The 27,532-nt window shown below is 38.4% G+C and overlaps 1 protein-coding gene across 1 annotated transcript in view; it reads left to right on the top strand.

Annotated features, from left to right (window-relative positions):
• Positions 1-703: 703 nt before the first annotated feature.
• ADSS2 (adenylosuccinate synthase 2) overlaps positions 704-27,532 on the top strand; it is a 45,185-nt gene continuing 18,356 nt past the window's right edge. Inside the window, exons 1-4 of the mRNA XM_053604902.1 lie at positions 704-1,195; positions 14,649-14,751; positions 15,939-16,007; positions 19,102-19,152. Of these exons, the coding sequence (XP_053460877.1) occupies positions 1,013-1,195; positions 14,649-14,751; positions 15,939-16,007; positions 19,102-19,152 (406 nt within the window). The 5' untranslated portion in view covers positions 704-1,012. The remainder of the gene's footprint in view (positions 1,196-14,648; positions 14,752-15,938; positions 16,008-19,101; positions 19,153-27,532) is intronic.

Here is a 27,532-nt window from a genome sequence, read left to right on the forward strand (position 1 = left end):
GTAGTCCATTATCTAGATACAATCGAAACACTAAAAAGAGTGAATAAGTAAGGGAATGGGCTACTACGGACTCAGGTTGTTTAGGTACCAATTCAAGTGTCACTCGTTGCCTAGGTTTTAAACACCGTAAAATAAGGGTAACACAAGATCTCCTCCCGCCTTATAGGGTGTGGGGATTTAAAGCCCAAGTGTGTTACAGAATCTGGATTTATGTACTTACAATATAGTAATTCACTCCTCTTGAGTCTTTGTGTGAATGCTTAAATGAGAAGGGTTAAGATTCTACTGAATCTACAGCTTTTCAGATCTAACGTCCTCTACCTTATTGTCTTACTTTTGAGTTTGTCTAATTTCCAATGCTAAACTTATACGTCCCAATTCCAACCTGTTTGCAATTCTAGACTTTGTATTGTGGAAACGCTATCTCATTCCTTCATAAAAATAAATCTTAAAAAATATTTTTAAACGAACAACTAAGAGGAACGCTTGCACAGCCAAACTCGCGCAGGGCCGACTCCGTGGCACCAGACTATCTTGCTGCAGGCGGCGCGTTGCATGCCGGGAGTAGTAGTCGGACGCACGGCACGCAGGTCCGCGCCTCTCCAATTTGAAAGAGGGAGGAACACCGGTAGGCGGGGCCTTGGGGCGAAGCGCTCTCGAAGCCCCGCCCTTGCCCTTTTCCGCTCTGTAGATTTGTACTGGAGTGGCGCGCCCGGCCGCGGAAGGGGCGTGGCCTCGGGCCACGGTGGCGGCAACTGCCGCCACCAGGGCTTCCTCCAGTCGGCTGTGCAGCGGAGGCCGGCCTGCGCGGGGCAGTCATGGTCCCCTTTTGAGCGGGCTGTGCGGAGAGCGGGGCGGGGCCTGGCTGGAGGGTGGTGGCCGGCGGGGACGGAGGCGGAGCCGGCCTCTGGCTCCTTCTTCCTCCGCATGTGGCTGGCGGCCGCAGAGCAGTTCAGTTCGCGCACTCTTCGCCGACGCTGTCTCCTCAGTCTCTGGTAGCGTCACTAGGGCAATGTCGTTCGCCGAGACCAACCCGGCAGCCTCCTCCCTGCCCAACGGCGACTGCGGCCGCTTTAGGGCGCGGCCCGGAGGAAACCGGGTGACGGTGGTGCTCGGGGCGCAATGGGGCGATGAAGGCAAAGGGAAGGTGGTGGATCTGCTGGCGCAGGACGCCGACATCGTGTGCCGCTGCCAGGTGAGGCTGCGGCGCCCTGCTGGGGACCCGGGCCTGGAGGTCGGGCTGCCTGGTTTCTAGTGCCCGGCGACTTGGGCCCAGAACCCGGACCCACCGGCCAAAGGAAGTGTCACCTTGAGGTCCTCTCCTGCTCTGGGCTGCGGCGACAGAGAAATGGCGGGAGGTTAGGGATCCCTGACCTGGGGTCTTGGATGAAGCTTGGGGTGGTTCTGGAGGAAAACGCAGGGTGATGGAGAGCCCCTGAGAGATGTGCGCCGCCTGGGGAGTTGCAGCTGTCACCCCGTGGGGGTCGGTGCTCAGAGCCCCAGGGCTGAGGCCGGGGTGGAGGTGGGATGCGGCCGGAGTTTGAGGAGCCACCGCCAGAGGCCTGCTCGCAACTCTCCCTTCTGGGAGCGGAGACCCAGGACCGCCCGGTGGAAGTGGAGCCACCGCTCCCCCACCTGCTGGCCTGTGGCTTGCTGTGTTTTGCCTCCTGGGTCCACTTTGTTGACATCAAAACCCACCTCTGGCTTTTGCAGTGTTCTGGGGCCCTGTTGATGTTTTCGTTTTTGTACTCTGTGAATTAATATTAAGGGGTGATGACTTTCACTCGTTAGTCCCGGGGTGGGGGGGATCCCAACTCTTAAAAAGAGTGAGGAAAGTAAACACACGGACGCCAAATCCGGTACTTATAAATATTTACATTGTATGGTCACATCGAAAGTGAATTTTGGGGAAATGAGTTGGTAATGTCCTTCCTAACGGGAGACACGTGGTTTTTCAGTGTACGCTTTCTTCCTATTTGTTGTTTACTTTGAAGCAGCGCAGAAAGGAGGACTTTGTAAAGGCTCTCAAGTCATTACCCCCAATTTCAAAATTCGAACTAGATGAGCAGTAACCACGTTCAAAGCGGAATGTAATGTTTAAAGCTGTCTGTTTAGGTCGCAAGAGTATTTCTTGTTGTTGAACATACATGGCGCAGTATGATGATGCCATGCTGTAAACGTTCTAAGTTGGGAACTCGAATTGATTGGACGCTTTCTACCCAAAATTGAATACCATTTGAGCATGCAGAAACTGGAAAAACACAGGCATGTAAAAAGCTAAATGCAAATATTCTCTGATTTTTCTTATTTTATTTTTATTTTTTATTTTTTGGGTTCTTTTTGCATGCTGAAATCCGTCCTACCCATTTTTTGGCTAAGTTAGCTGTTGCACCAACAACACCAGCACTACCACCATTCCCTCCCTCCCCTTCCAGCCTTCTGTTCCACCTCCCTCTAGCAACATACACACTGTACCTTACTTAATGGCCCTCTCAAGGATGTTGCCTTTGTATTCCTACTCCCGAGCTGCCTTAGGCGCTTCTCCAGTAGCCCATCCTTAACCTTCCTATTGTCCTAACATCCTAACATCTGGGCATGAGATGGGGAAAGACATAAAAATATCTAACTCTCCCTGCCTAGAAGAGAGAGGCTGCCACCTGTTTGTCTTCTTCACTCTCATTCTTCACATCCTCTTTACTTGATTGATCCACATTATTGTAAGAAGGTTTGGGGGAACATAACCATTATAGCATGTATTGAGTTTTAATATTCCATTGAAAAATAGTAGAACTAGTTTGTAGATTGGAAAAGGTGTTACTATGTTAGCAATAGCTAACTTAAGTAATCTTGAAGGAAGTCATGACCCATCTGATTGAGAAGGAGCCAAGTTTTTTGGCTTAAAATATTGCCTAAAGATAGTGGAGAGGCAAATGAGGAGACTTTCCTCATCTGTAAGTTTTTGACTTACTCTCTCCTTTATGGAAACTTATATCCTTCTAATGCCTTTTAAGAGCTCATCAGTAGGATTCTTTATTGGTCTTCTTAGCAAAAAGTAGATAAGTAAGGAATAGATGTAAGCATATCTCCTCTGTGATTCACCTTGGTAATTTTACTTTTGGTTAGCTCTAGTAAACTGGCATCTACTTAATGTGGGTTATAAAACCAAAGAATATAGAATGTTGAAATTCTTAGTGACTGTGTATAGAGATCTGGGAAAGTCAACATTGAGAAAGGCATTTTGAGCTTGGATTGATTGCCTTGTTTGGTATTTCAAGTTTTTGTGTTATTGAAACTATGTCCTTTGTTAGAGTTTAATGTATTTTTTGCCATATTCATGTCAAGAACTTTTTGTACAGCATTGTTTCTCGCATGAAAGTATATCTATAATGTATCTGTATTTCAATAGTGGAATCATAAGGATTTTTTTCCCAATATAAATTGTAGTTTTAAAAAGAAAATCTGACAGATTGCATTTAACTGTGTAGTCTAATATATAAAATGTCTTTTGGGAAAGAAAAGATGGAAAGCTACTGGCATTTTCATTATTTTAGCATTTAAGTCTTATGCCTTTCAGATTCAGGATTTATGAGGAACTGTTATGTACTCTAGATCCATAAATAAGTGTGTAGGACTTGCATCAAAGGATAACCGCTACTAATGACCTAATTTTAAATCAATGCACCTTTTTTGTTGTTGTTTGTTTGTTTGAGACAGAGTCTCAAGCTGTTGCCCTGGGTAGAGTGCAATGGCATCACAGCTCACAGCAACCTCAAACTCCTGGGCTTAAATGATTCTCTTTTCTTAGCCTCCCAAGTAGCTGTGACTACAGGTGCCTGCTACAATGCCCAGATATTTTTTGGTCGTAGTTGTCATTGCTGTTTGACTGGCCCAGGCTGGGTTTGAACCCACCAGCTGCAGTGTATGTGGGTGGCACCCTAGCCGCTGAGCTATAGGCACTGAGCCAATCAATGTGTTTTTTTTAAAAGAGAAATTAACTATAGGATCAACTCCAGTTCATTCATCAATAAACATACTGAGTATCTACAGGGACCACCTAGCCTGAGAGTCAAAAAGCTGAAAAAGGCAGGGATTGTGTCCTGTAAGGAGTTCAGTCTAGTGGGCAACTGCTATGTAAACAAGTATTCCAAGGGTGGGGATGGAGAAGGATAGTACAACAGGTTTTTTGAAGGGTTGTTATAGGATTAGGAAGGCCTCTTTTTGGCAGCCCAAAAGTAGTTTTGTTAGGAAGCCTGTTACTGTTTGTTTCCCCCAAATCCTCCCAAAGTAAAATACTATGCTTTATTAATTTTAAAATAAACAGAAACTATACAGACTTTTAAAAAAAAAAAAACTATAGTAGTTTATATCAGGCCTTAAGCAATAGCTTATTTGGTCTTGGAGAAAAACTTGGTGGTCTGGGTACAGTGACAGGCATGCAGTTGCTGTGTTTAAGAAGGGCTAGAGCAATATTGCATTTCTTTGTGTTTTCTTTAGGACTTTGAAAAATATTTACTAAAATTAATCATAAGGGTACCTATACTTTATCACTTTGCTACATGTATATAAAAGCTTACCATAAAAATAAACACAATAAAAAATGTTACTAATTTGTAGCTAGATGCTGGTATCTGAAACCAGCTGTTCGTAAGTGATAAAGAAGTGAAAAAGACATACTAGTAGCAAAGTGAGACTTTCTCCTTGAAATAGAAAAGGTGAAAGATAATTTAAAAGGAAGTAACTTTACTATTAAGACCTTGCCCTTGTACAGTTAAAATGATCTCCTAGACTACTCCCCATAATATTAAAGGTGGTAGATAATTAACATTTAAGGTAAACTATTCTTCCAGGTTTATAACAATTGCTATTTCTGTTTGTTTCCTGACTATCAGAGCTACATTTATAGCATTTCCTTGTATAAAAGTATTGACCAGGTGTCTAGCATGCTGTTCTTGGTTAAATCTTGTTCTCTTTGGTTATTGTGCTTTTCCTATTAGAATGTAAATTTTCTCAAAAGGGGGAGTTATTTCCTTTTTGTTTTCTTCCCTAGCACCTAGTACTGTGTGAGGTGTTAGTTTAACATTTTTCTGTCAATTGCTTTCACATCTCTCTGGGCAGCTTAATTGATTGTTGGCTTGAATTTAAGGTGGAATTACTAGCATTCTTTGGATTAACATTTGTTATTTAATATTTTAACTAGCATTTTTTACATTTACCATTATGTTCAAAGATTCTAATTGTTTATATTAAAGCCGTATCTTTTGTGTCTGTGAGAAAATAGATCACTGGTATTTGTATCTTTTTCAAGTATCTCTCCACTATAATTTAGCTGAATGTCAGGCCCGGTTCTAGTAACTAGTTTTTCTCTGCTGAGGGCAGTAAATCTCAAAGTTTGGTCAATGAAGATGTGCCAAGTTATTAACTATTTAAGTCTATTGCAGTTAATAAATGTGATATACCATCATCTCTGCTTTTGAGACATGAATTTTTAAACTACATGAAACTATCTCAGTGATACATGTATTTGATCAAAGTTATTATTTTTTAAATTTTGGTGGAAATGAATGGATTAATTGGATAGATTCAATTATCTCTGGGAAAAACTGTTGCCTAGAACAAACCTGGAGTGAACCAATAAATTGATATGTGCTTACTAGCATATTTATTTTGTAACTGGATACAAATCCAGCTATATTATCTCTGAGAAACTATGTTTAGATTTTAACACCAAAGATAAATTGGTGACTCTGATCAATAGAAAAGGGGACATTGAAATGTTTGATATTTGCTGCTGAAAGCAAAAAACGGACAACAAATGAAGGAGAGTTCCCATGGCTGTTCTGGCTGTAGGGTGTGATGGTTCTTTATATTGAACCAGCCTTTAATTTAATTATATTTGATTCAATATAATAAATCCTTTTTGAAAAGGTATGGAATTTCTAAAGATGAGATTTTTGTCCATATTAAGCATTTAAAATCCATTTTAGAGGAAGAATTTTGTTAGTGATTAAAAATCATTTTCCATTTTGACATGAGATCTGTAGTTTAATTTCAGCATTAAAAAAATACTTTCATGAAGATAGTGATTAGAACACTTTTTATCAAGCATTGACAAAGAGCTGGATAACAACATTGTTGGCTTATACATTTTTTTGGTTGTATGTCTTATACTCCCATCTAGAGTTTGGTACCTGGAGTCAAAATCTTCTTCATTAGGAACCTAAGATCCTCCAAGGCAATGCCCCCCTTCCACTTCCATTATTATTTATTTCATAATTTATTTCATAATGGCAATTTAAGGTATGAAAAACAAGGTACCTGAGATTTTTGCCTCTTGTATGACATTTATGTGTGTATGAAACTGGTCATGCTTTAAAAGGGGCTTTATTAAAAAAAGAAGAAGAAAGAAACTGGAAAGTAGCTGTAATAATGTAAAGTAGAATGGGTATCTTTAAGCCTTTAAAAGATAACTGAGCAGTGCACTTAGATGTCTTTAAAGAGAAATTCAGATACCCTGTATATGTTTTCTCTTGCTATCTAGTGTCCTGTTACTGCTGAATAGTTTAATTTGATCAACTTGCTGGTGGTAACTAAACCTGCTCTATCCTTGTTTATAATTATTTTATCACTAAAGATTGACAAATGCTTTAGTTCTGGTGGATAGAGAAATGTTTCACCTGGAAGTGATGAAGACACAGGTCTTACAGTCTTTGAGCAAGAAAGCAGTTGTTTTTTTTTAATTTTTATTTTTTCATTTATTTATTCTTTTTTGCAGTTTTTGTCCGGGACCAGGTTTGAACCCACCACCTCCGGTATATGGGGCCAGCGCCCTACTCCTTGAGCCATAAGCACCACCCAGAAAGCTGTTTTAAGTATTGACTCAAATTTAAGTATTGTTAGGCTCTTAAAAAGCTTGAACACTAGACAAAATACAGCAATCATTTTATTGATTGATTGATGAAATAGTTCAAATGTGTGGGGTCTCAGGCATTGTTGCTGTCTGCTGTAATCCATCCTGTTAACTTCTTGATTGATGTTCAATTTGAGCTCTGTGATTATAGCACATTGCTCCTGTATTCAGAGCAAAAAGAACCAAGACACACAAACTATTTTAGTGGCCTGAGAAATGCCTCCCAGCAATGTGCATGAAAATTGTTAGCCCTTGACACTTGGGCCTCTACTGTTGCTGGAGAAGAGATACAATTGTTTCAGATTCATAACATTGTCAAGAGGTAGAACTCTGTCAAGAGGTGGGTGGCTGCCTTGCCTCCAGGAACACATTTGGAGCAGGGAAAAAGGGAGTGATTTGAGGAGGGAAAAGGCCTGGTAGCAAACCAAGTTAAGAATCAAGTGTTACTCTGTTGATTTGTAGTATTTACTATTTTATCCCCTCCTTACTTCTTTTAAACCTCCTCTGGACCTTTGGAGCTTCTTAATTAGAAACTTACACATATTAACATTTCCTGATGCAAAATTTTATTCTAGGATTGGGCTTGACAGTCTTTGATTATGAGAAACCATGGAAAGAAAGTTTGAAACACTTGTCTTCTGACTTCCTTAAACCCAACATCAAATTAGGAAGAAAAGGAATGCATTGAGAAACTGAGAATAGTTAACAAAAGAGCTAAATACTATTGTATCATTCCTATATCCTGCAGTACCATGTTTTAAAGTATTGTCCTTGACAGTGTGAAATGTTATTAATATTTAGCAGTTAAGCCGGGCGGCGCCTGTGGCTCAGTCGGTAAGGCACCGGCCCCATATACTGAGGGTGGCAGGTTCAAACCCGGCCCCGGCCAAACTGCAACCAAAAAATAGCCGGGCGTTGTGGCGGGCGCCTGCAGTCCCAGCTACTCGGGAGGCTGAGGCAAGAGAATCACTTAAGCCCAGGAGTTGGAGGTTGCTGTGAGCTGTGTGAGGCCATGGCACTCTACCGAGGGCCATAAAGTGAGACTCTGTCTCTACAAAAACAAAAACAAAAAAAAATTTAGCAGTTAAATCATTTTTGTATTCAGTTATTATTAGTATAAGATGTGAACTCAGGGAACAAGGTGTGTAAGTACTATGTTGTAGTAAGTTTATTTTGTAAATCATTTGGATACTTTGCAATTAAAGGAAAGAAATTATTTTAAGCAAAATGGGAATTTATTTATTTATTTATTTTATAGAAGAATATAATGGGCAAGAGGCTTAGGGTAGCCTGAGACAAGGCTGCTTCTGGAATTTCTGCACCTACAACTGGCCACCTTTCTCTCTGTGATGCTTCTGTGAGGTAACAGGCATCTGTAGCTCCTCACAGATTTCCTTAATACTCAAAATCAGTTCCCAAGGGAGTTGAGCTGATTTGCTCAAGTTGTATCACATTTCCTTGTCTAGATCAGTCACAATGACCAGGGGGGGGGTGACTGCTGTGATTTGCAAAGGGGAAAGATAGAAGAAGGACTGAATATGCAAACCTCTAACTGCCCAGGGGTTAATTTCATATAGAAAGTAAACTATGAGGAAACATTTGTTCCTCATTGTTCTTATTTATAAATTGTTTTCTGCAGGAAGAATGGGGACCCATGACCCCATTCTTGGCAAGGAAAACACCCCCAGCAAAAGGCAAAAACAGAAATAAGCTGAGCAAGACAGACTAAAAACAGTTTAGCCAGTTTTTTACACCATCAGCTAAATTACTTACTGAGCTGTCCTGCTTGTACTAGAAGCCTGGCCTGTAAGGGATACAGCTTGCACACACATATCTGCTGGTCTGTAAACACTCTGAAGAAGTAATGGCCAGAGAGGAGGCTGCCTACAAGGCCTAGGGAGAAACATCAACCAGGCCGTCCCCTGCCCAGTCAACAGTCAATGCAAATACCCATTGTGGCCAGGGCAGAGATCAAGGGATTAGCTCCAGCCCTGAAATAATGGGCAGGGGGGCCTGTACCCTTATCATAGAGGAAGACACCTCTGGGTGGAGATCAGAAGAAAATTCTGTTTCACCAATTCTTCAGAGGAGCCTGACACCATCTTGTCTGCTCCACAGTGGGGATTAACCTCCCCCAAAGAATCTGTGTGTGTGACCACAGACAGGAGGCTGCCCCCACACAACAAGGCTCAGGATTTGGATTTCTCAAGGCTGCTCAGACCATTAAAGTAATGATTATAGATAGAGTAAGAACTAACATGATCAAAACTACTTTGAGATACCATCTAACTCCAGTGAGACTAGCCTATATCACAAAATCCCAAGACCAGAGATGTTGGCGCGGATGTGGAGAAAAGGGAACACTTTTGCACTGCTGGTGGGAATGCAAATTAATACATTCCTTTTGGAAAGAGATGTGGAGAAGAGTTAGAGATCTAAAAATAGATCTGCCATTCAATCCTGTAATCCCTCTACTGGGCATATACCTAGAAGACCAAAAAGCACATCATAACAAAGATATTTGTACCAGAATGTTTATTGCAGCTCAATTCATAATTGCTAAGTCATGGAAGAAGCCCAAGTGCCCATCGATCCACAAATGTATTAATAAATTGTGGTATATGTACACCATGGAATATTATGCAGCCTTAAAGAAAGATGGAGACTTTACCTCTTTCATGTTTACATGGATGGAGCTGGAACATATTCTTCTTAGTAAAGTATCTCAAGAATGGAAGAAAAAGTACCCAATGTACTCAGCCCTACTATGAAACTAATTTAGGGTTTCCACATGAAAGCTATAACCCAGTTACAACCTAAGAATAGGGGGAAGGGGGAAAGGGAGGGGAGGGAGGGGGGAGGTAGGTAGAGGGAAGGGGATTGGTGGGATTACACCAGTGGTGCATCTTACAAGGGTATATGTGAAACTTGGTAAACGGTCTGTGAAGCTAGTGAATGATGCCCCATGATCATATCAATGTACACAGCTATGATTTAATAAGAAAAAAAAAAAAAGAACTAACATGCTTACTTATAGTAAAAACATGCTAATGTTTTTGTTCCCTTCCTCAGCTTACCCTCTGAGGCTAAATGAAATAATAGCCTTCAATAAAAGTTGAGTGGAACAAACACTCAGGGCCATTCACTGGAACCCCATAAGCTAGCAGTGGCCCCCTGTGTTCCCACCTTTGAATACTATTCTATGTCTCCTGTCTCTTTATCTCTGGCTGCTTCTAACTTTATTTTTATTTATTTATTTATTTATTTAGACAGAGCCTCAAGCTGTACACCAGGTAGCATCACAGCTCACAGCAACCTCCAACTTCTGGGCTTAAGTGATTCTCTTGCCTCAGCCTCCCAAGTAGCGGGACTACAGGCACCTGCCGCAACGCCTGGCTTTTTTTTAGTTGTAGTTGTCATTGTTGTTTGGCAGGCCCAGGCTGGATTCAAACCCGCCAGCTCTGGTATATGTGGCTGGCACCTTAGCTGCTTGAGCTACAGGTGCCGAGCCCTAACTTTATTTTTCTTAAGTCAGTCGCTGCCAGCTCCACTAAAGGACCCTGCCCCTGGGTTGGGACCCCAGCAATTTTCTAGCAGCCTGATAATAACACTGTAGACCCCTACTGCTTTTTGGAGGGAAAAATGTTTGGCGTTAAATTGGTTCTTATTATTTTAACCTTAATTAAAACAATGAAGATTAGCTATATGTTGATTGTAAAAAACTAAAAAGGTACATTGGAAACTTTGCTTTTCAGCTTTGAGAACATGGACTTTTAGTTCTGTTTTTCTTTCATCATGGTTTGCAGTTTATTTCCATAGTGCTTCAGTGGGGTACACTTTCTTTTGGTAGTTAAGAGCCTTATCAATATTTTCTTTATATTTAATCTTTTATTTTTTTTCTTTTCTTTCTTGAGACAGAGTCTCACTCTGTCACCCTAGGTAGAGAGTGCTCTGGCATCACAGCTCACAGCAACCACAAACTCTTGGGCTCGAGCCATCCTCTTGCCTCAGCTTCTCCAGCAGCTGAGACAACAGCAGGCACCTGCCACAATGCCTGGCTAGTTTTTTCTGTTCTTAATACTCATTGTTGGTCAAGCTGGTCTCAATCTCCTGAGCTCAAGCCGTCCACCCACCTCAGCCTCCCAGAGAGCTAGGATTTGTATTTAATTTTAATCTAAGAATAAGTAGTCAAAGAAAATTGGTAAAATATTAATGTATGCCATATTAGAAAATGTTTTGTGACTGTGATGAGAACTAGTTGAATTTTCTTCTATATATTTGTTCACTTAATTATTCTTGGTATTTAATATAAGAAGGACATGATATAAATCATACGTTTTTCCTCAAAGAAACCTGCCACATAACATGTAGCCACTTTTGGACTCACACTGTTGTTTTGTTTCTTGGGGTTTTAGGTTTATTTCAAAATTAACTGCTTAAAAAATTTTAAGTCATTATTAAGAATCAGTGAGAAATATTTTCCCTGTTGATAATCTAGAAAACAACATTAATTGAGATTCACAGCTTTTTATTTGCTTAACTGTTAATTGAACATATTCTGTTTTTCTAGTTAAATAATAAAGAATATAGAGCTGTGATAATTAAAAGTATTTGTCAAAACAAACAGACAAAAAAAGTATTTGTCAAATTCTGTATCAGTGACTAGAATTGTGTTATGGGAATTAGCAAAGAAGCAAGAGGTAGTTACATGCAATTATTATTAATGTGAGTATATGATTTTGGGGGGGATAACGTTTGCTTTGAGGAAAATTTGAGATTGAGAAGGGAATAGTATGTCTCTATTAAAAGTTGAACAGCAACAACAAAATATCTCTCATCATTTATTTAGTGCTATCTGGCCTGCCCAGAGCTACTTGGGAAAACCATTAAACATAATTAAAAAGGCTCGGCGCCTGTAGCTTAGCAGCTAGGGTGCCAGCCACATACACCAGGGTGACAAAATGAGACTCTGTCTCAAAAATAATAATAATAATTTTTAAAAAAGTTGTGCCCCAATTCTCTCACAGGACACTTAGAAATAAGCACTTACATTTTCCCTCCTAAATCCTTCATAGGATAATCTAGGGTTTTTCTAGGTATATTTAACGAAATTTCCATACTCAATGAAACAATTTAAGTGATATTCTAATAATCTAATAATCCTGAAAGAGACATTAGTTATTGAAAAATGTGCAAACTTTGCACTAAAGTGATTTCAAATCTGAACTTTTCCAGCCTTAACTACATATGAGCTTGGATAAACTTAAGGGATTAAGCCAATTCATCCCCCTAAAATCAGTCATCTGTCACAACCATCTGCCTGGGACTATAGGCACCTGCCACAACACATGGCTGGTTTTTTTGTTGCAGTTGTCATTGTTGTTTAGCTGATCCAGGCTGGGTTTGAACCCGCCAGCCTGACTGTATATGGCCGATGTTGTAACCACTGTGCTATGGGCACCCAAGCTGTAATAAACTTCAAATTCTTTAAAGATTTTTCCTAAAATGTTGGAGCTTCCTAAATCAAAAAACTGTGATTAAAAGGCTAGTATTGGCATTTTAAAGAGATACTAGGATAAAGAGATACTGGGATAAAGAGAAACTAAACTACAGGTAAGAATTCTCCTCTGAGAATCTGAGAATCCTTTATCTTAAAAAGATTAAATTAAGATCACTGTATTCTTCTGATGTGTAATATATGTCTTAAGATTCTGTCACAATTGGTAATAAATGTACACAAGTGTTAAATAATAATGCAACTATATGCCAGGACTTTTTATTGCAACCTTGTTTATAATGGCAAAAGATTGGGAAACAACCTGAATGCCTCTCATTCATTATAGGACCAGTTTAACAAATTATCATATGTTTACATGCAAAAGAATACAACACAGCTCTTAGAAGAATGAGGTGGTTCTGTCTGCAAGGTTATGGAATGAGCTCTAAAATGTGTTAAGTAAAAAGAGAAAGCTGCCCAGATGAATATAGTTTGCTGCCATTGTATAGGTGGAATAAAACAATATGTAAATATTTGTTTTTGTGTCAGGAAGGACACCAAAAACTTACAACTGGTTGCCTTATAGCAAGGGTGTGAGAAAGACTTCACGTTTTACTGTGCATGCTTCTATGCCTTAGGTCTGTATCATATGTAGACCTTGGCTATGAAAAATAAATTGGAAAATAGTCTTCAAGCAAAGAGTTCTTTGCTTTATACAGAGCAAAACCTTGTAAATCATTTGCTTTTTGAAGATTTTTTAGCAGAACCTATTTTTCTAGCATATTTGTGAACTCGAGATTGGTGATGAATTGGAAAAAGTGAGTAAGAGTTTGTCAAAAATACCCTTGTATCAAGTTAAACCAGTCATTCTGAGGAGATACAGTTTTGTTTCATAATTTTTAATGTCACATAAAGATGTTGTTTTTATTTGTTGCAAATGTATTTCTAGTTTTATGTTTACTTTTTAAGAGCTTGTTAATGTTGTGTAGAAGTTTAAACATGCATGTAATCAGTTGACTTGGATTTTCTTCTATGCTTTTTAAACTTAGAAATTACCATTGGAGGCTGAGCATGGTGGCTCATACCTATAAGGCTAGCACTCTGGAAGACAGAGGTGGGAGGATTGCTTGAGCTCACTAGTTCAAGACCAGCCTGAGCAAGATCAAGACCCTGTGTCTACTAAAAATAGAAAGACTAGCTAGCATGGTGGCAGGAGCCTATTAGGGAAGCTGAGACAGGAGACTCGCTTGAGCCCAGGAGTTTGAGGTTGCTGTTAGTTCTAACACCATGGCACTCTACCCAGGGCAACAAAGTGAGACTCTGATTAAAAAAAGAGAAAACTATATTGCTGGGTGCAGTGGCTCTGGTTACAGTGATTCCTGTAATCCCAGCACTTTGAGAGGCTGAAGTGGGAGGATTATTTAAGGTGAAAAGTTTGAGACCAGCCTGGGCAATATAGTTTAGACCCTGTCTATAAAAAAAGAAAGAAAAGAAAAGAAACTTAGAAATTGGAGAAATTATTTGGTCACTTAATTAATATTCAGTCTCCTTTGTACTTAATTTGTATACTTTCACTTTGCACATTTTGTTGTCTATTTACTGTATGGACACAGGCTTCATAGAGTGAAAGTTTCTTCATGAGTTTATAGTATGATTCTTAGCATTAGAGATTCCTTGACTCAGCAAGGTTATTACTTTATCCAGAGATGAACAGATTCTAATCAAACTCAGAATGCTGATTTTTAAATTAGAGTCTCTGGATTCAAGTTATTGAATCTATATAAGAATACAAATTTCTGATCACTTATTTGACACAATCTAAGGACAGTGGGAATTATATGAATATTTACATCCAATTAGGGTAGATAAGATCATGGATAATTAATTGGCTTGCTGTATAGCCTATATAGTGCCACAGAGAGACTAACAAACTAATGACTGCCTGTGCTGTTTTTTACTTTTTGTTGTCTTTCAAAAAGAATTTGACCTTCTGTCTTCCAGAAATCTGAATTTTCCAGTTTCCAGATATTTTACTTCAGAAAAATCACTTTAGTGTATCATAGTGTGGAAAAGAGACAATAAAGCTATTATAAAAGCTTTAACAAATCTGTGTAGATGGCAAATATTTGGGCTTTCTTGAATTATATTCCTATTTTAGTGCTAAATTATTAGTTTACTTTGTATAGAGATGTGTTATTTGTCATCTTTTTGCCAAACTCCGTTTTCTCCTATCTTATATTTCAGGGAGGAAATAATGCTGGCCATACAGTTGTTGTAGATTCTGTGGAATATGATTTTCATCTTTTACCCAGTGGAATAATTAATCCAAATGTCACTGCATTTATTGGTAAGTGTATAAACTGAACTGCTTGTTGATTTTTTTCCCCCCTAATTGATCATGGTATTCATTTTTATGATCAAAACCAATTTCTTCCCTTACTAACCAAATGGTTCATTTATCCTTATTAATTTTAACCAAGATACCTTCTAGAATATACCTAACTTTGGCTATTTGTAAATCTTAGATCTTTTTTCAGTAATATTTTTTGGAATGGTTACTTTGCATTTGCCTGTGATCATTGGCAATCTTAATCTATAAAGAAGTATTAGATCATCAAATCAGTTTTCCACTATGACTTATAGTAAGAAAGAGGTTCATGGACTGATTCTGAACTCTTATATGATATAATCTGATATTTTGTATTCTTCTTTTTAATTTTTCAAAATACTAATTGCAACTCACTAAATTGATTTTTATCACTACAAATAGGGTGTGATTTTCTAATTTGAAAGGGATTGATCTAGAAGCCAGGCATAGCGCGTATAGCTCAGTGGGTAAGGCACCAGCCCCATATACCCAGGGTGGCAGGTTCAAACCGGCCCCTGCCAAATTGCAACAACAACAACAAAAGTAGCTGGGCGTTGTGGTGGGCGCCTGTAGTCCCAGCTACTCGGGAGGCTGGGGCAAGAGAATCGCCTGAGCCCAGGAGTTGGAGGTTGCTGTAAGCTATGACGCCATGGCTCTCTACCAAGGGTGATAAAGTGAGACTCTGTCTCAAAAAAAAAAAAAATAGAAGCCAGGCATAGTGGTGCATACTTGTAGTCCCAGTTACTGGGGAAGCTGAGGTAGGAGGATGGCTTGAGGCCAGGAGTTCCAGACTGCTGTGTGCTATGATTATACCTGTGGATAGCCACTGCAGTCCAGCCTGAGCAACATAGGGAGATGGGAATCTCTTGAAAACAAAACAAAACAAAAACCCACTGATCTAGGTTCCGTTTGTTTAAAATTATGTAACTTTGGAAGTATTTCTTTCATAATAACATGTTTTGTTTCGTTTCAAAGAAATTTCAAATTATGTTGAGTATAATTTTAGTGTTTTATATTCTTTGTACTCTATTATATATTTATACTATTTAAAACTCGGAATCACTTCTGTGATAACTCCCTGCTAAGTCAAAATGTCCTATAAATTATATATGTCTACACTATAATTATAAATATTTAAGGCTGGAATATGTCTTGTTTTTCTTTAGGAAATGGCGTGGTAATTCATCTACCCGGTTTGTTTGAAGAAGCAGAGAAAAACGTTCAAAAAGGAAAAGGTATAAAAGAATGAGTCTGCTTAGGAACCAGTTATTTCTTGTAAAGTTTTGTTAGGATCTCATGCCAGAAAAACTTAACATTCTTGTCTTATACTTTAAAACTTCAGGTTACTATAGGATAAAATTTTAATGTCAGTTATTAAATTTTATTCATTATTATTATTATAAACAAAACGAACATAATAATGTCATTAGTAAGTCCTGATTTTTTTTTTTTAAATACATAGTTCATTGGCAAACTTCATCTTAAGGTAGCTGGACTTGCTATATATTGGTGGCATAACACTAGGAAATTTGTGAGTTGCACACCGTCAGTCTTTTTTCCTGGGGGATCTGGAGCTCTCCCTTAGTTGCTATAAGCCAGGTAAAAAGGAGTTAAGTCCCTCCTTCTACATGAGGGAAATACTGCTTTTATGCAATATGTCTTAGAAGAAATAACTGGCTGGGCACTGTGGCTCATGCCTGTAATCCTAATGCTGGGAGGCCAAAGTGGGCAGTTTGAGCTCAGGAGCTCAAGACTAGCTTGAGCAAGAACAAGACCCTGTCTCTATTAAAAATAGAAAAAATTAGCCAGGCATTGTGGTGGGTGCCTGTAGTCCTAGCCACTCAGGAGGCTGAGGCAGAAGGATCGCTGAGCCCAGGAGTTTGAGGTTGCTATAAGCTTTAGGCTGAAGCCACGACACTGTAACCCAGGGCAACAAAATGAGACTCTGTCTCAAAGAAAAAAGAAAGAACCTGGGATTCTTGCCTTTACTGATCTCTTGGATTTGGGGAGTTCTGATTATTTACATCCAACTTGGCTACCTCATCAGGTTAGGAGGGGAATTTGAAGATATAAATACAAGTTGAACATCCCTAATTCAAAACTCTGCAATCTGAAATGCTCTAAAATCCCAAACTTCTTTGAACAACAACATAGCACCACAAGTGAAAAATTGTGCACCTAACCTGATGTGATGGGTTGGAGTCAAAATGCAGGCATACTACACACAGTTTGTTCAGCATCCCCAGCAGAAAAAAGACTTCTTAGCCCATTGCAGCCATGATATATCTTTTCATCATCAGCCCAGATTTCCCCATGCAAGTGTACCCACAATGGCTAATAAAATGGCATGCGTGCAGGCCAGATGTGCCAATAGAATTAATAAAATTAATGTACAGTAAGCTTTTAATCAAAACACAGCACCAGAGGTGGAGACTGGAAGCCTGCCATTGTCTACGTCTGCTGTTGTTTAACAGCTGATGCAGGTATTTTGGTGATGCTACTGTGCTGCTTAGCAACCCTGAACCCATTATGTTTCACTGTATTAAGGGCATATTTTTTACTGTTGAGTACGTATGTGTGAATAAGTACATAAAATTGACTGTGTGTTAGTGGCATGTATATTCAAAGGCATGGATACTGGTGATGCCAAACAACCACAGATTAATGTCCTCAGGAGTTGCTTAGATGGTGAGATCTTTGCTTTCTGACATTTCAAGGTACACAAACTTTGTTTCATGCACAAAATTACTCAAAATATTGTATAAAATTAATTTCAGGCTATATCTGTGAGGTATATATAAAACATAAATTAATTTCATGTTTGGACTTTGGTCTCATCCCCAGGAAATTTCATTATGTATACGCAGATACTCCAGTATCCAAAATCTGAAATATTTTTGGTCCCACGCATTTCAGATAAGATATATTCAACCTGGAATACACAATTGAGAAAGATAATTAATATAGTTTTCCCCTTAGATTCGCTCAAATTTAAAATATTTCATTCTATTGCTATTCATTCTTAAAGTTTATTGTTCAGGTAAAAGTAGCAGTCTGTCCTCAAGTGTTCCTAATAGCTCAGTCTAACTTTGCAGAAGTTGTTACTACCATCTCTGTTGTCCTCCCTCCATTTTTCCTTAGGTGCTGTTCAAATTGGTCAACTTGAGGTTCCCCTGCTGCTCTCTGCTGTGTTCTGTGCTTTAATCATTTTGCCCCACTCCCTTTTTCCTTCTGGCCTATTGGACCCTGCTAATCTATTTTACTGAATTACTCTGTATAATTTTCTTTATTTTTATTTTTATTTATTTATTTATTTTTTGCAGTTTTTGGCTGGGGCCGGTTTTGAACCCACCACCACTGGTATATGGGGCTGGTGCTCTACTCCTTTGAGCCACAGGCACCGCTGTATAATTTTCTTTATGATAAGTCCTAAACTAACTTTACAATACATACTTACATATCATAACAACTGTAGAGAGGGAGGCTTAAAATTACAGGTTTACCTGTTAGTACATTATCTTTAGTAGAAGGTTTTCCTTCTTAATCTATAAAGAATAGACTTTCGAAACAAATCTTTGGATATTATTAGAGGTAACAACTGATTTTTAATATACCAAGATTGGTTTTGAAAATGTTTGAAGCTTCATGGTTTTATCCTTACAACTTGTAGCCTGCTTTAAAGTACTATCTTTCAAGAAAAACGTCTGTTTGCATTCTTTTCTTGTAACAATCATTTTTTGAACATATATTGGGTGACAGGCCTCATATGATGAAAATTCACAGCCTCTGCTCTCAGGCATTCACAGTTGAATGGAGAGATAGAGATGTCTCATTACAATTCTGTGGAATAATGGCAGTAATTGACAGTACTTTGGAGGAATTAGTGAGAATGTCATTATTTCTTTAATAGTGTTTTTCTAATTATCTTTTGAGAAAGGGCACCATTCCTGAAATTAATTCCCTCCCTCAAATAGATCCCCGCTAGATACCTAACTCCTCCACCCCTCAACAGCAAAGAATGTGGTTTTCCTACCATTTGCTTTATGGATTCCTAGAAGTATTTTATGTGTTTGTGACTGGTTTGAGTTTGGAGTTTTTTACAGCAAGACATTTGGAAAGATAGAGTATGACTCAACGGGTATAGAGAATGAATGACAAGTGAGAAAACCCTTGTGAGACATGGTTTTCCTGTGCAGAAGAAAAGATACAAAGGTGATGGCTTCATTAAAAACAATTTCAGACATTGTATGTCTAAAGAAATTAAGGTTTTAAAACTGTTATATAAAATATTCAGTTAAATGTATCTCTCCCCCCCCCCCTTCTCTCTAGGACTAGAAGGCTGGGAAAAGAGACTTATTATATCTGACAGAGCTCATATTGGTAAGGAGAACATATTGCATTTATAACTTTTTATCAGAAATTTATCATATGATAGCATTTGGTAACCAATTATGTCTTTTATTTTTATTTAACCAAAGTAGGATGGATTATAATAGTTGGATTCTGAATACAAAACAATCTTCTTAATTTTTTTCTTCTGTTTTAGCACGGACTAGGCTAAAATTAAACTATTTCCGAGGAAAGAGTTAGCATGTTTATAAGTAGTATGTCATGAGAAAGCTCTAATTCTATTAAAAATAAACCATATCAAAATGCAAAGAACATTTATTTACATAAAAGTAAATCTACCAGTTGGCAAATATTTATAGAGTGACTCTGTACCTAAATTATAATAATTACTGATTTTTAGTTTGTGTTTATTTCAGTGGTTTTTCTTAAAGTACAATTGTGTTACACATATTATGTGGTGGTGAGGTCTAGGCTTTTAGTATACTCATCATCCAAATAGTGTCCGTTGTATCCGATAGTCAGTTTTTATCCCTCACCCCCCTTCTACCCTCCAAATCACCTTTGGAGTCTTCAATGCCTAGTAATAATTATGCTTTTTAAATGTTTCAGATTTTATTCAGACTATCCTTCTTCCATTAGTTAGAGCAAACTGAAGTCTAGAATTAATTTTAACCACTGCCAATAAATTTGGATTTGTCTTCCCTGTTATCCTATTTCTGGACCTATAGAATAACATGATTAAAAGATAGTTTATTTCATTGTTTTTTTTTTTTTTTGTAGAGACAGAGTCTCACTGTACCGCCCTCGGGTAGAGTGCCATGGCGTCACACGGCTCACAGCAACCTCTAACTCTTGGGCTTACGCGATTCTCTTGCCTCAGCCTCCCGAGCAGCTGGGACTACAGGCGCCCGCCACAGCACCCAGCTATTTTTTTTTGTTGTTGCAGTTTGGCCGGGGCTGGGTTTGAACCCGCCACCCTCAGCATATGGGGCTGGAGCCCTACTCACTGAGCCACAGGCGCCGCCCAGATAGTTTGTTTCAAATAAGTTATTTTATTGGGTTACTAAGATTATGCACAGGAGTAACCAGGAAATAGAAAGAATGACAAGAATAACCAGGAAAGAGAAATAGGTATAAACATGTAGTATAACTGTCTAGTATAAATCAACTATATGATTAAACTCTTAAATTATACTGAAATCTATATACAAATTACATATATTATATATATATATATATATATATATATATATATATATATGTCCTGAGGCAATAACTGCTCTAGTTTTAGCAGTTGACCTCTACTTAAAAGGCACCTACTCGAGGTTCTTACAGTATTTCTCAGCCAAATACAAAAATTAAATAACAGTGGCTCCAGATAAGAGCCGTAGACTTAAATCCTGTGTATAACCTTAGTTACAAATAAAATAAAATAACTTATTTGAAGTAAACTGTACTGGATTTAACAAAGTTTTTATGTGAAAAATGCCCTTTTCTTCCTTATGTTTTTTTTTTTGTAGAGACAGAGTCTCACTGTACTGCCCCCAGGTAGGGTGCCGTGGCCTCACACAGCTCACAGCAACCTCTAACTCCTGGGCTTAAGCGATTCTCTTGCCTCAGCCTCCCGAGTAGCTGGGACTACAGGCACCCGCCACAACGCCTGGCTATTTTTTGTTGCAGTTTGGCCGGGGCTGGGTCCGAACCCGCCACCCTTGGCATATGGGGCTGGCGCCCTACTCACTGAGCCACAGGCGCCGCCCTTTTCTTCCTTATGTTTGCCACAGGCTTCTTTTTAATCTATACCATCTGGAAAAAAGAACAATTTTTTATTTTCACTACAAAACATTTTTTTGTCTCTCTGTATAATCTTACATGTTATCTGAGTAGACCAGTTATCCTTGAACACAAGACTGGTGGCTGTTAGTGTGATTGAATACTTCCATATTTTCCATAAAGTAGGCTTGTGAGTAGTTTATACTTAACCTGACTATATTTAAACTCTGAAAATATTGTCGGTAATATTTTTATTTAAACAGAACCTTTATATTTCCAGAATAACTAATAGCATAGATGCATACCCAGACAAAAACTAAAGAAGCAAAGAAGGTTTGCAGTCCCAAGTAATAACATGCCATTTGGATGAGGGCAAAGGGGTTTTGTTTAGCTCTTCAGAGGAAGGAGGTTGTCTTCATTTGTTGGCCTGTTTTAAGCTGATTTTAAAAAAAAATTTTGTTATTAGCTTATCGTAGAACTTGTATTTTATTCTATATATATCACTGTAGTGTTCTGATATATAGAAAGAAATATAATGTTAGTATGATAGTCCCTTGGCTATACAGGGAAAAATGTTTTTGTGAAGTCCTATTGTAGTATTTTTGTCTGTTTATACTCACTATTCATTGACCTTATTTTATTCTGTTACCAATAGATAACTTTTCCCTTCATGGTTTTTATGTGTAACCTTTTGGTATTCACAAGGCCCTGTCTTATAGGGAAAGTTTCAGGCTGTTCTGATGGTTGTCTGCTCTGTGAAATTCAGTATCTTAATCAGCATACCACAATTTAGCATTAAAAAATAGAATAATACCTAATACCTGTCCTTTGAGTAACATACAGCCTAAGTGTATTTTACAAGATAGTTTGGCTGTATCTAAACGTATGCTGATGACAGCAGTGTATTGGAAAGAGCATTGTATTAAGAGACATATCTGTGTTCCCACTAGATTCTCCACCTTCCTTCTTCATTGTAAATGCTTTGGCTTCTCACTTGACAGGTTTTTTTATTTTTTATTTTTTTATTTTTTTGAGACAGAGTCTCACTTTGTCTCCCTTGGTAGAGTGCTGTGGCATCCTAGTTCACAGTAACCTCAAACTCTTAGGGTCAAGAGAATCTCGTGCCTCAGCCTCCTGAGTAGCTGGGACTACAGGTGCCAACCACAATGCTTGGCTATTTGTAGAGACGAGGTCTCGCTCTGGCTCAAGCTGGTCTCTAACTATGAGCTCGGGCAATCTACCCACCTTGGCTTCCTAGAGTTCTGGGATTATAGGCGTGAGCCATTGTGCCCAGCCTGTCACTTGACAGTTTGTATACTTGGGTACAATATGGTGACTAAGCAAGTTACGTAACTACTTTAGACTACAAAATAACAGTAATAATAATAATAATAAAATATTAATGCAAGGGGGTCAAAAGACTCAAAATAAGAGGAAAGTGATCCAATTTAAACCATAATAAATGTGAATTAATATTATTATTTTATTTACAGTATTTTCTTTAAAAATTCTTTTTTCTTTTCCATAAATATGTATCTTTAAAGGAAAATATTTCTGATAAAGAAGAACTGGGCCTAGAGAAGGCACGCTCAGGCTAAAATTTAAGTGTTAATAGTAATATGTATAATAATACATGTGTTTGCTTTACAATGTATATTATTAAAAAGCCTGTAAGAAACATCTATGTTAATCCACTCAGTTCTATAATGATGAAAAGGGATAAACGGTATCATTTAAAAAAATAAATAACTGGAAAATTGGCTGAGAATCATTACTGTGAAACCACTCTGGGGACTCTCTCCCCTCTCCCCTGGGACTGAAAGGACAGAGCTGTTAATATAAGCTCTTTTGCAACTTGTGGCATTAGAACTCTTGTTTCAGAACTGAACACAGAATCTGGTACATAGATGCTTAAAAATATTAATTTACAAGGATTAAAATTTTTTTCTATAATATAGTAAGTCTATGTGCAGTGTGGTAAGTGATATGAAGTATAGTGTAATAGAAAAAGAAAAAGAATTATAAGCTTTTACATTTTAGGGATTGGGGTCCAATCTTGATTATGTGTCCTCTGGCAAGTTAATTTACTCCCCAGGCTTTAGTTTCCCCTCATCAGTAAAAACGGAAACCTAACACCTCACGTAAGATTGTGTGTCAAAGAAGGAGTTTATCTGTTTCCATATGTATATGCCCTGCACCTAACTCAGGTGCCCTATCCCACTTAATCAAGATGTACTGTTTTTTTATCCTAAGAGATATTGGTCTATAGTTTTAATTTTAATTTTTTAATTTAATTTTTTTAGTTTTAATGCCTTTTATTTTTATGTATAGGATTGGTAGTACTAATTTAAATATTTTATAGAAGATCTTTATAGAAATTTTTATGGGGCAGCTCCTGTGGCTCAGTGCATAGGGTGCTGGCCCCAGTGGCTCAGTGCGTAGGGCGCTGGCCCCATATACAGAGGGTGGCAGGTTCAAACCTGGCCCCGGCCAAACTGCAACAACAACAACAAAAAATAGCTGGTGTTGTGGCAGGCTCCTGTAGTCCCAGCTGCTGGGGAGGCTGAGGCAAGACAATCGCCTAAGCCCAGGAGTTGGAGGTTGCTGTGAGCTGTGTGATGCCACAGCACTCTACCGAAGGCGATAAAGTAAGACTGTCTCTACAAAAAAAAAAAAAAGACAAGAAAGAAATTTTTATGAATTCTTTTTTTAAAATTAAATCATAGCTATGTACATTAATGCAATCATAGGGTACAATGTGCTGGTTTTATATACAATTTGAAATATTTTCATCTAACTGGTTAACATAGCCTTCATGGTATTTTCTTAGTTATTGTGTTAAGACTTTTATATTCTACATTCAGTAAATTTCATATGTACCCTTGTAAGATGCACCATCAGTGTGAATTCTTTAACATATATAGGGAATTTAGATTTTTTTCTCACGTGTCAGTTTAATTAGTTATATATATATATATTTTTTTTTCTTTTGCAATTTTTGGCTGGAGTTGAGTTTGAACCCGCCACCTCCAATATATGGGACTGGTGCCCCACTCCTTTGAGCCACAGCCACTGCCCGTAATTTATATTTTTTAAAGAATGTGTCATTTCATCTAACCTGTCAAATTATTGGTATCAGGTTTTTTTAATAATATTTCCATATTCTCCTTTTAACTTTTGTAGAGTCTTTAATGATGTCTGTCTTTCATTCCTGGTATCCATTTTATTGATTCCCCTCTCCCCAAAAATAAGCATTTGGTTTTGTTGTTGATTTGTGTTTATTGTTTTCTATTTCATTGGTTTCAGCTCTTTCCACTTTATACTTGGTTTTATAATAATAATTTGCTCCTTTTCTAGCTTCTTTAGAAGCTTAAATTATTAACTTTAGACTTTTTCAGTGTAAGCATTTTTACATTCATTTCCATTCAGTTTAGTTTAATATAATTTGTAATTTCCTTCTGATTTCTATCTTGATCCTAAGTTATAGGATATAATGTTTATATTTCCAAATATTATAAAATTTTCATGATTTCTCTCATTTATTTCTCATTTAATTTTGTGGTGAACAAGGAATATACCCTGTGTGATCTTGGTCTCTTTGCATTTATTGAGACTCACTTTATGCCCCAGTATATCATAGCATCTGGAAGGCTGAGGCTGGAGGATTGTTTGAGCTCAGGAGTTTGAGACCAGCCTGGGAAGAGCAAGACCCCCTCTTTACTAAAAATAGAAAAACTTAACCTGTGGTGAGCTCCTGTGGTCTAGCTGCTTGGGGAGGCTGAGGCAGGAGGATTACTTGAGCCCAGGAGTTTGAGGTTGATGTGAGCTAGGCTGCCACAGTACTCTACTCTGGGCAACAGAATGAGACTGTCTCAAAAAGAATAAAACGACAGCCAAAAAATCCCTCCATGGAGTTTGTAGTATAGTAGTGAAAAGAAATAATGAACAAGATAAATATGTAAAATATAGCTTGGCACATAGCGATAATCTGAGGAGATAAGAGTTAAGCAGAGAAAGGAGCCAGGCAATGTCAGGTTTGTTAAGCGGTGGGTAGGGGCCTACAATGTTAGATAAAGGTCAGGGAGGCTTCACTGAGAAATGAAAGTTGAATAAAAACCTCAGGGAGGTGTGAGAGAACAAGCAAAGTGGCTATTAAATGTTCTGAGGCTCACACTCAATACAGTGTAACATTAATCATGTTAATAAAACTTAACCATAACAGTAAATGATAAAAATAAAGAAAATGGTGACAGTAAAACACAACTACTAAACGTGCACAATTATCTTTAATTTTACAATTAGATCAAACTCCTAAGTTAGCATTTTTTGTTTTCTATATCCAGGCTATAGAAAATGGAGGAGTTATTCAAAGCAACTTCAGAGAAAGACTTTTTTGTAACAGTAATAGTGGAGGCGTTAAGCCTCCATGCCATAATGAAGCCTGTGAAAACAATTATTCTGATCACCCTAATAGCTTCTGGGGCCTAGAAAAATGTAGGAAAGTGGTTCGGTGTCTATAGCTCAAGTGGCTAGGGCACCAGATGCATACACTGCAGCTGGTAGGTTCAAATCCAGCCCAGGCCTGCCAAACAATGACAACTACAACCAAAAATAGCTGGGCGTTTTGGCAGGCACCTGTAGTCCCAGCTACTTGGGAGGCTGAGGCAAGAGAATTGCTTAAGCCCAAGAGTTTGAAGTTGCTGTGAGCTGTGACGCTACCACACTTTACCTAGGGTGACAGCTTGAGACCATGTCTCAAAAAAAAAAAAAAGAAAAGAAAAGAAAAATGATGTAGGAACATGTTAGCTCTATGACAAGATACTAAATTAATTCCTAAAAAGTATACTTCACTTGTTTTCCATCAACCATTTTATTTGTGGTTTGTCAGTTGCCTTTTTATCTTCATTGAACATAGAAAATAAAACAAATATTTACATGCAAATGCCTTTTTATTCGCAAGAAATGAAATTACCTACTCCAAGATCTCAATCTTGTCCTAACTGATTTGCAAAGTCAGGGATTAAAAAAATAGCACTTAAGAACTGTTCTGGCCCCTCAAGGCTATTATCTGGGCAACAGTATGGGAACATGATAGTAAACTAATCCCTCTAGCATATTATAACTATTTATTGGCCAAGGTCTAGTACCTGTGTGTTATGGAGATAAGGAGACACTTTAAGGTACTGCATAATAAAGCAAAGTCATAAACTTAACCCATTTAATCACTACCTGCCATAAAATACAGTCTCCCTGGTACCCTGAAAAGCTACTCTGATGACATAGTCACTGTCGACTTACTCTCTTTCGCAAAGGTAATCACTATTCTTCTTTCACCATAGATTAGTTTTGGTTGTTTTTTAAACTTCATGTAAAATTATTATATATGTTTGACTTGTACTAAAATTTCTATGAGATTCCTTCTTATTGTTACACACAGCAGTATTTTATTCTTTTTCATTTCTATATAGCATCCCGTTACATGAATGTTTCACGATTATCTGTTCTACAACTGATGAAAATTTGAGTTGCTTCCAGTGTTGGGCTATTACAAATAATGTTGCTCTGGACATCATTGTAGATGTCTTCTGGTGTACAGTTTGCCAATATACTTTTAAAGATGTTAATGTTGGCCTGGTGGGGTGGCTCACACCTGTAATCCTAGCACTCTGGGAGGCTGAGGTGGAATATCCCTTGTGCTCAGGAGTTGGAGACCAGCCTGAGAAAAGTGAGACCCTGTTTCTACTAAAAAAAAATTAAGATATTAGCTGGATGTTGTGGCAGGTACTGTAGTTCCAGCTACTTGAGAGGCCAGGGTAGGAGGAAATCTTGAACCCCGGAGTTTGAGGTTGCTGTGCACTAGGCTGCTACCATGGCACTCTAGCCTGGATGACAGAATGAGACTCTGTCTCCCCCCCCCCAAAAAAAAAAAAAACAGTTCAGAGACGAATAGTAGGCTTCCCTCTTCTATAAATTTGCTCTTTATTCATAGTCAATAAATATTTGAGTACTTGCTGGCAGAGGAAATCAGCTAGTAAGCTAAACTGGCATGGTCCTGATACTCATAGAAGTTTAGGAAGAGGCATAATTTCATGCAGAAACATATGCCTTGTAGTTGAAGACTGCAAAGAATGCCAGTGTGGCCAAAGGGAGAGAAGCACAGCTCATGCAGAGGCCACATAAAAGAGTTTTGTGTCTTTTTTTTTTTAAGAGCCATGGAAAACCATTGAGTTTTTTTTTTTTTTTTTGTAGAGACAGAGTCTCACTTCATTGCCCTCGGTAGAGTGCCGTGGCCTCACACAGCTCACAGCAACCTCCAACTCCTGGGCTTAGGCGATTCTCCTGCCTCAGCCTCCCGAGTAGCTGGGACTACAGGCGCCCGCCACATCGCCCAGCTATTTTTTTTGTTGAAGTTTGGCCGGGGCTGGGTTTGAACCCGCCACCCTCGGTATATGGGGCCGGCGCCCTGCTCACTGAACCACAGGCGCCGCCCGAAAACCATTGAGTTTTAAGGGCAAGGGAGTGGTGATATCATATTTCTGTCTTGGAAAGGTGGTTTTGGCTACATGACGTGAGAGAGGACCGAGGCTTGAGAGTAGTGAGGCAGAAGGGGCTGTCAAAATGATCCTAGATTTATGGA

This window comes from Nycticebus coucang, chromosome 10, assembly GCF_027406575.1.
Source record: "Nycticebus coucang isolate mNycCou1 chromosome 10, mNycCou1.pri, whole genome shotgun sequence".
Classification (NCBI taxonomy): domain Eukaryota; kingdom Metazoa; phylum Chordata; class Mammalia; order Primates; family Lorisidae; genus Nycticebus; species Nycticebus coucang.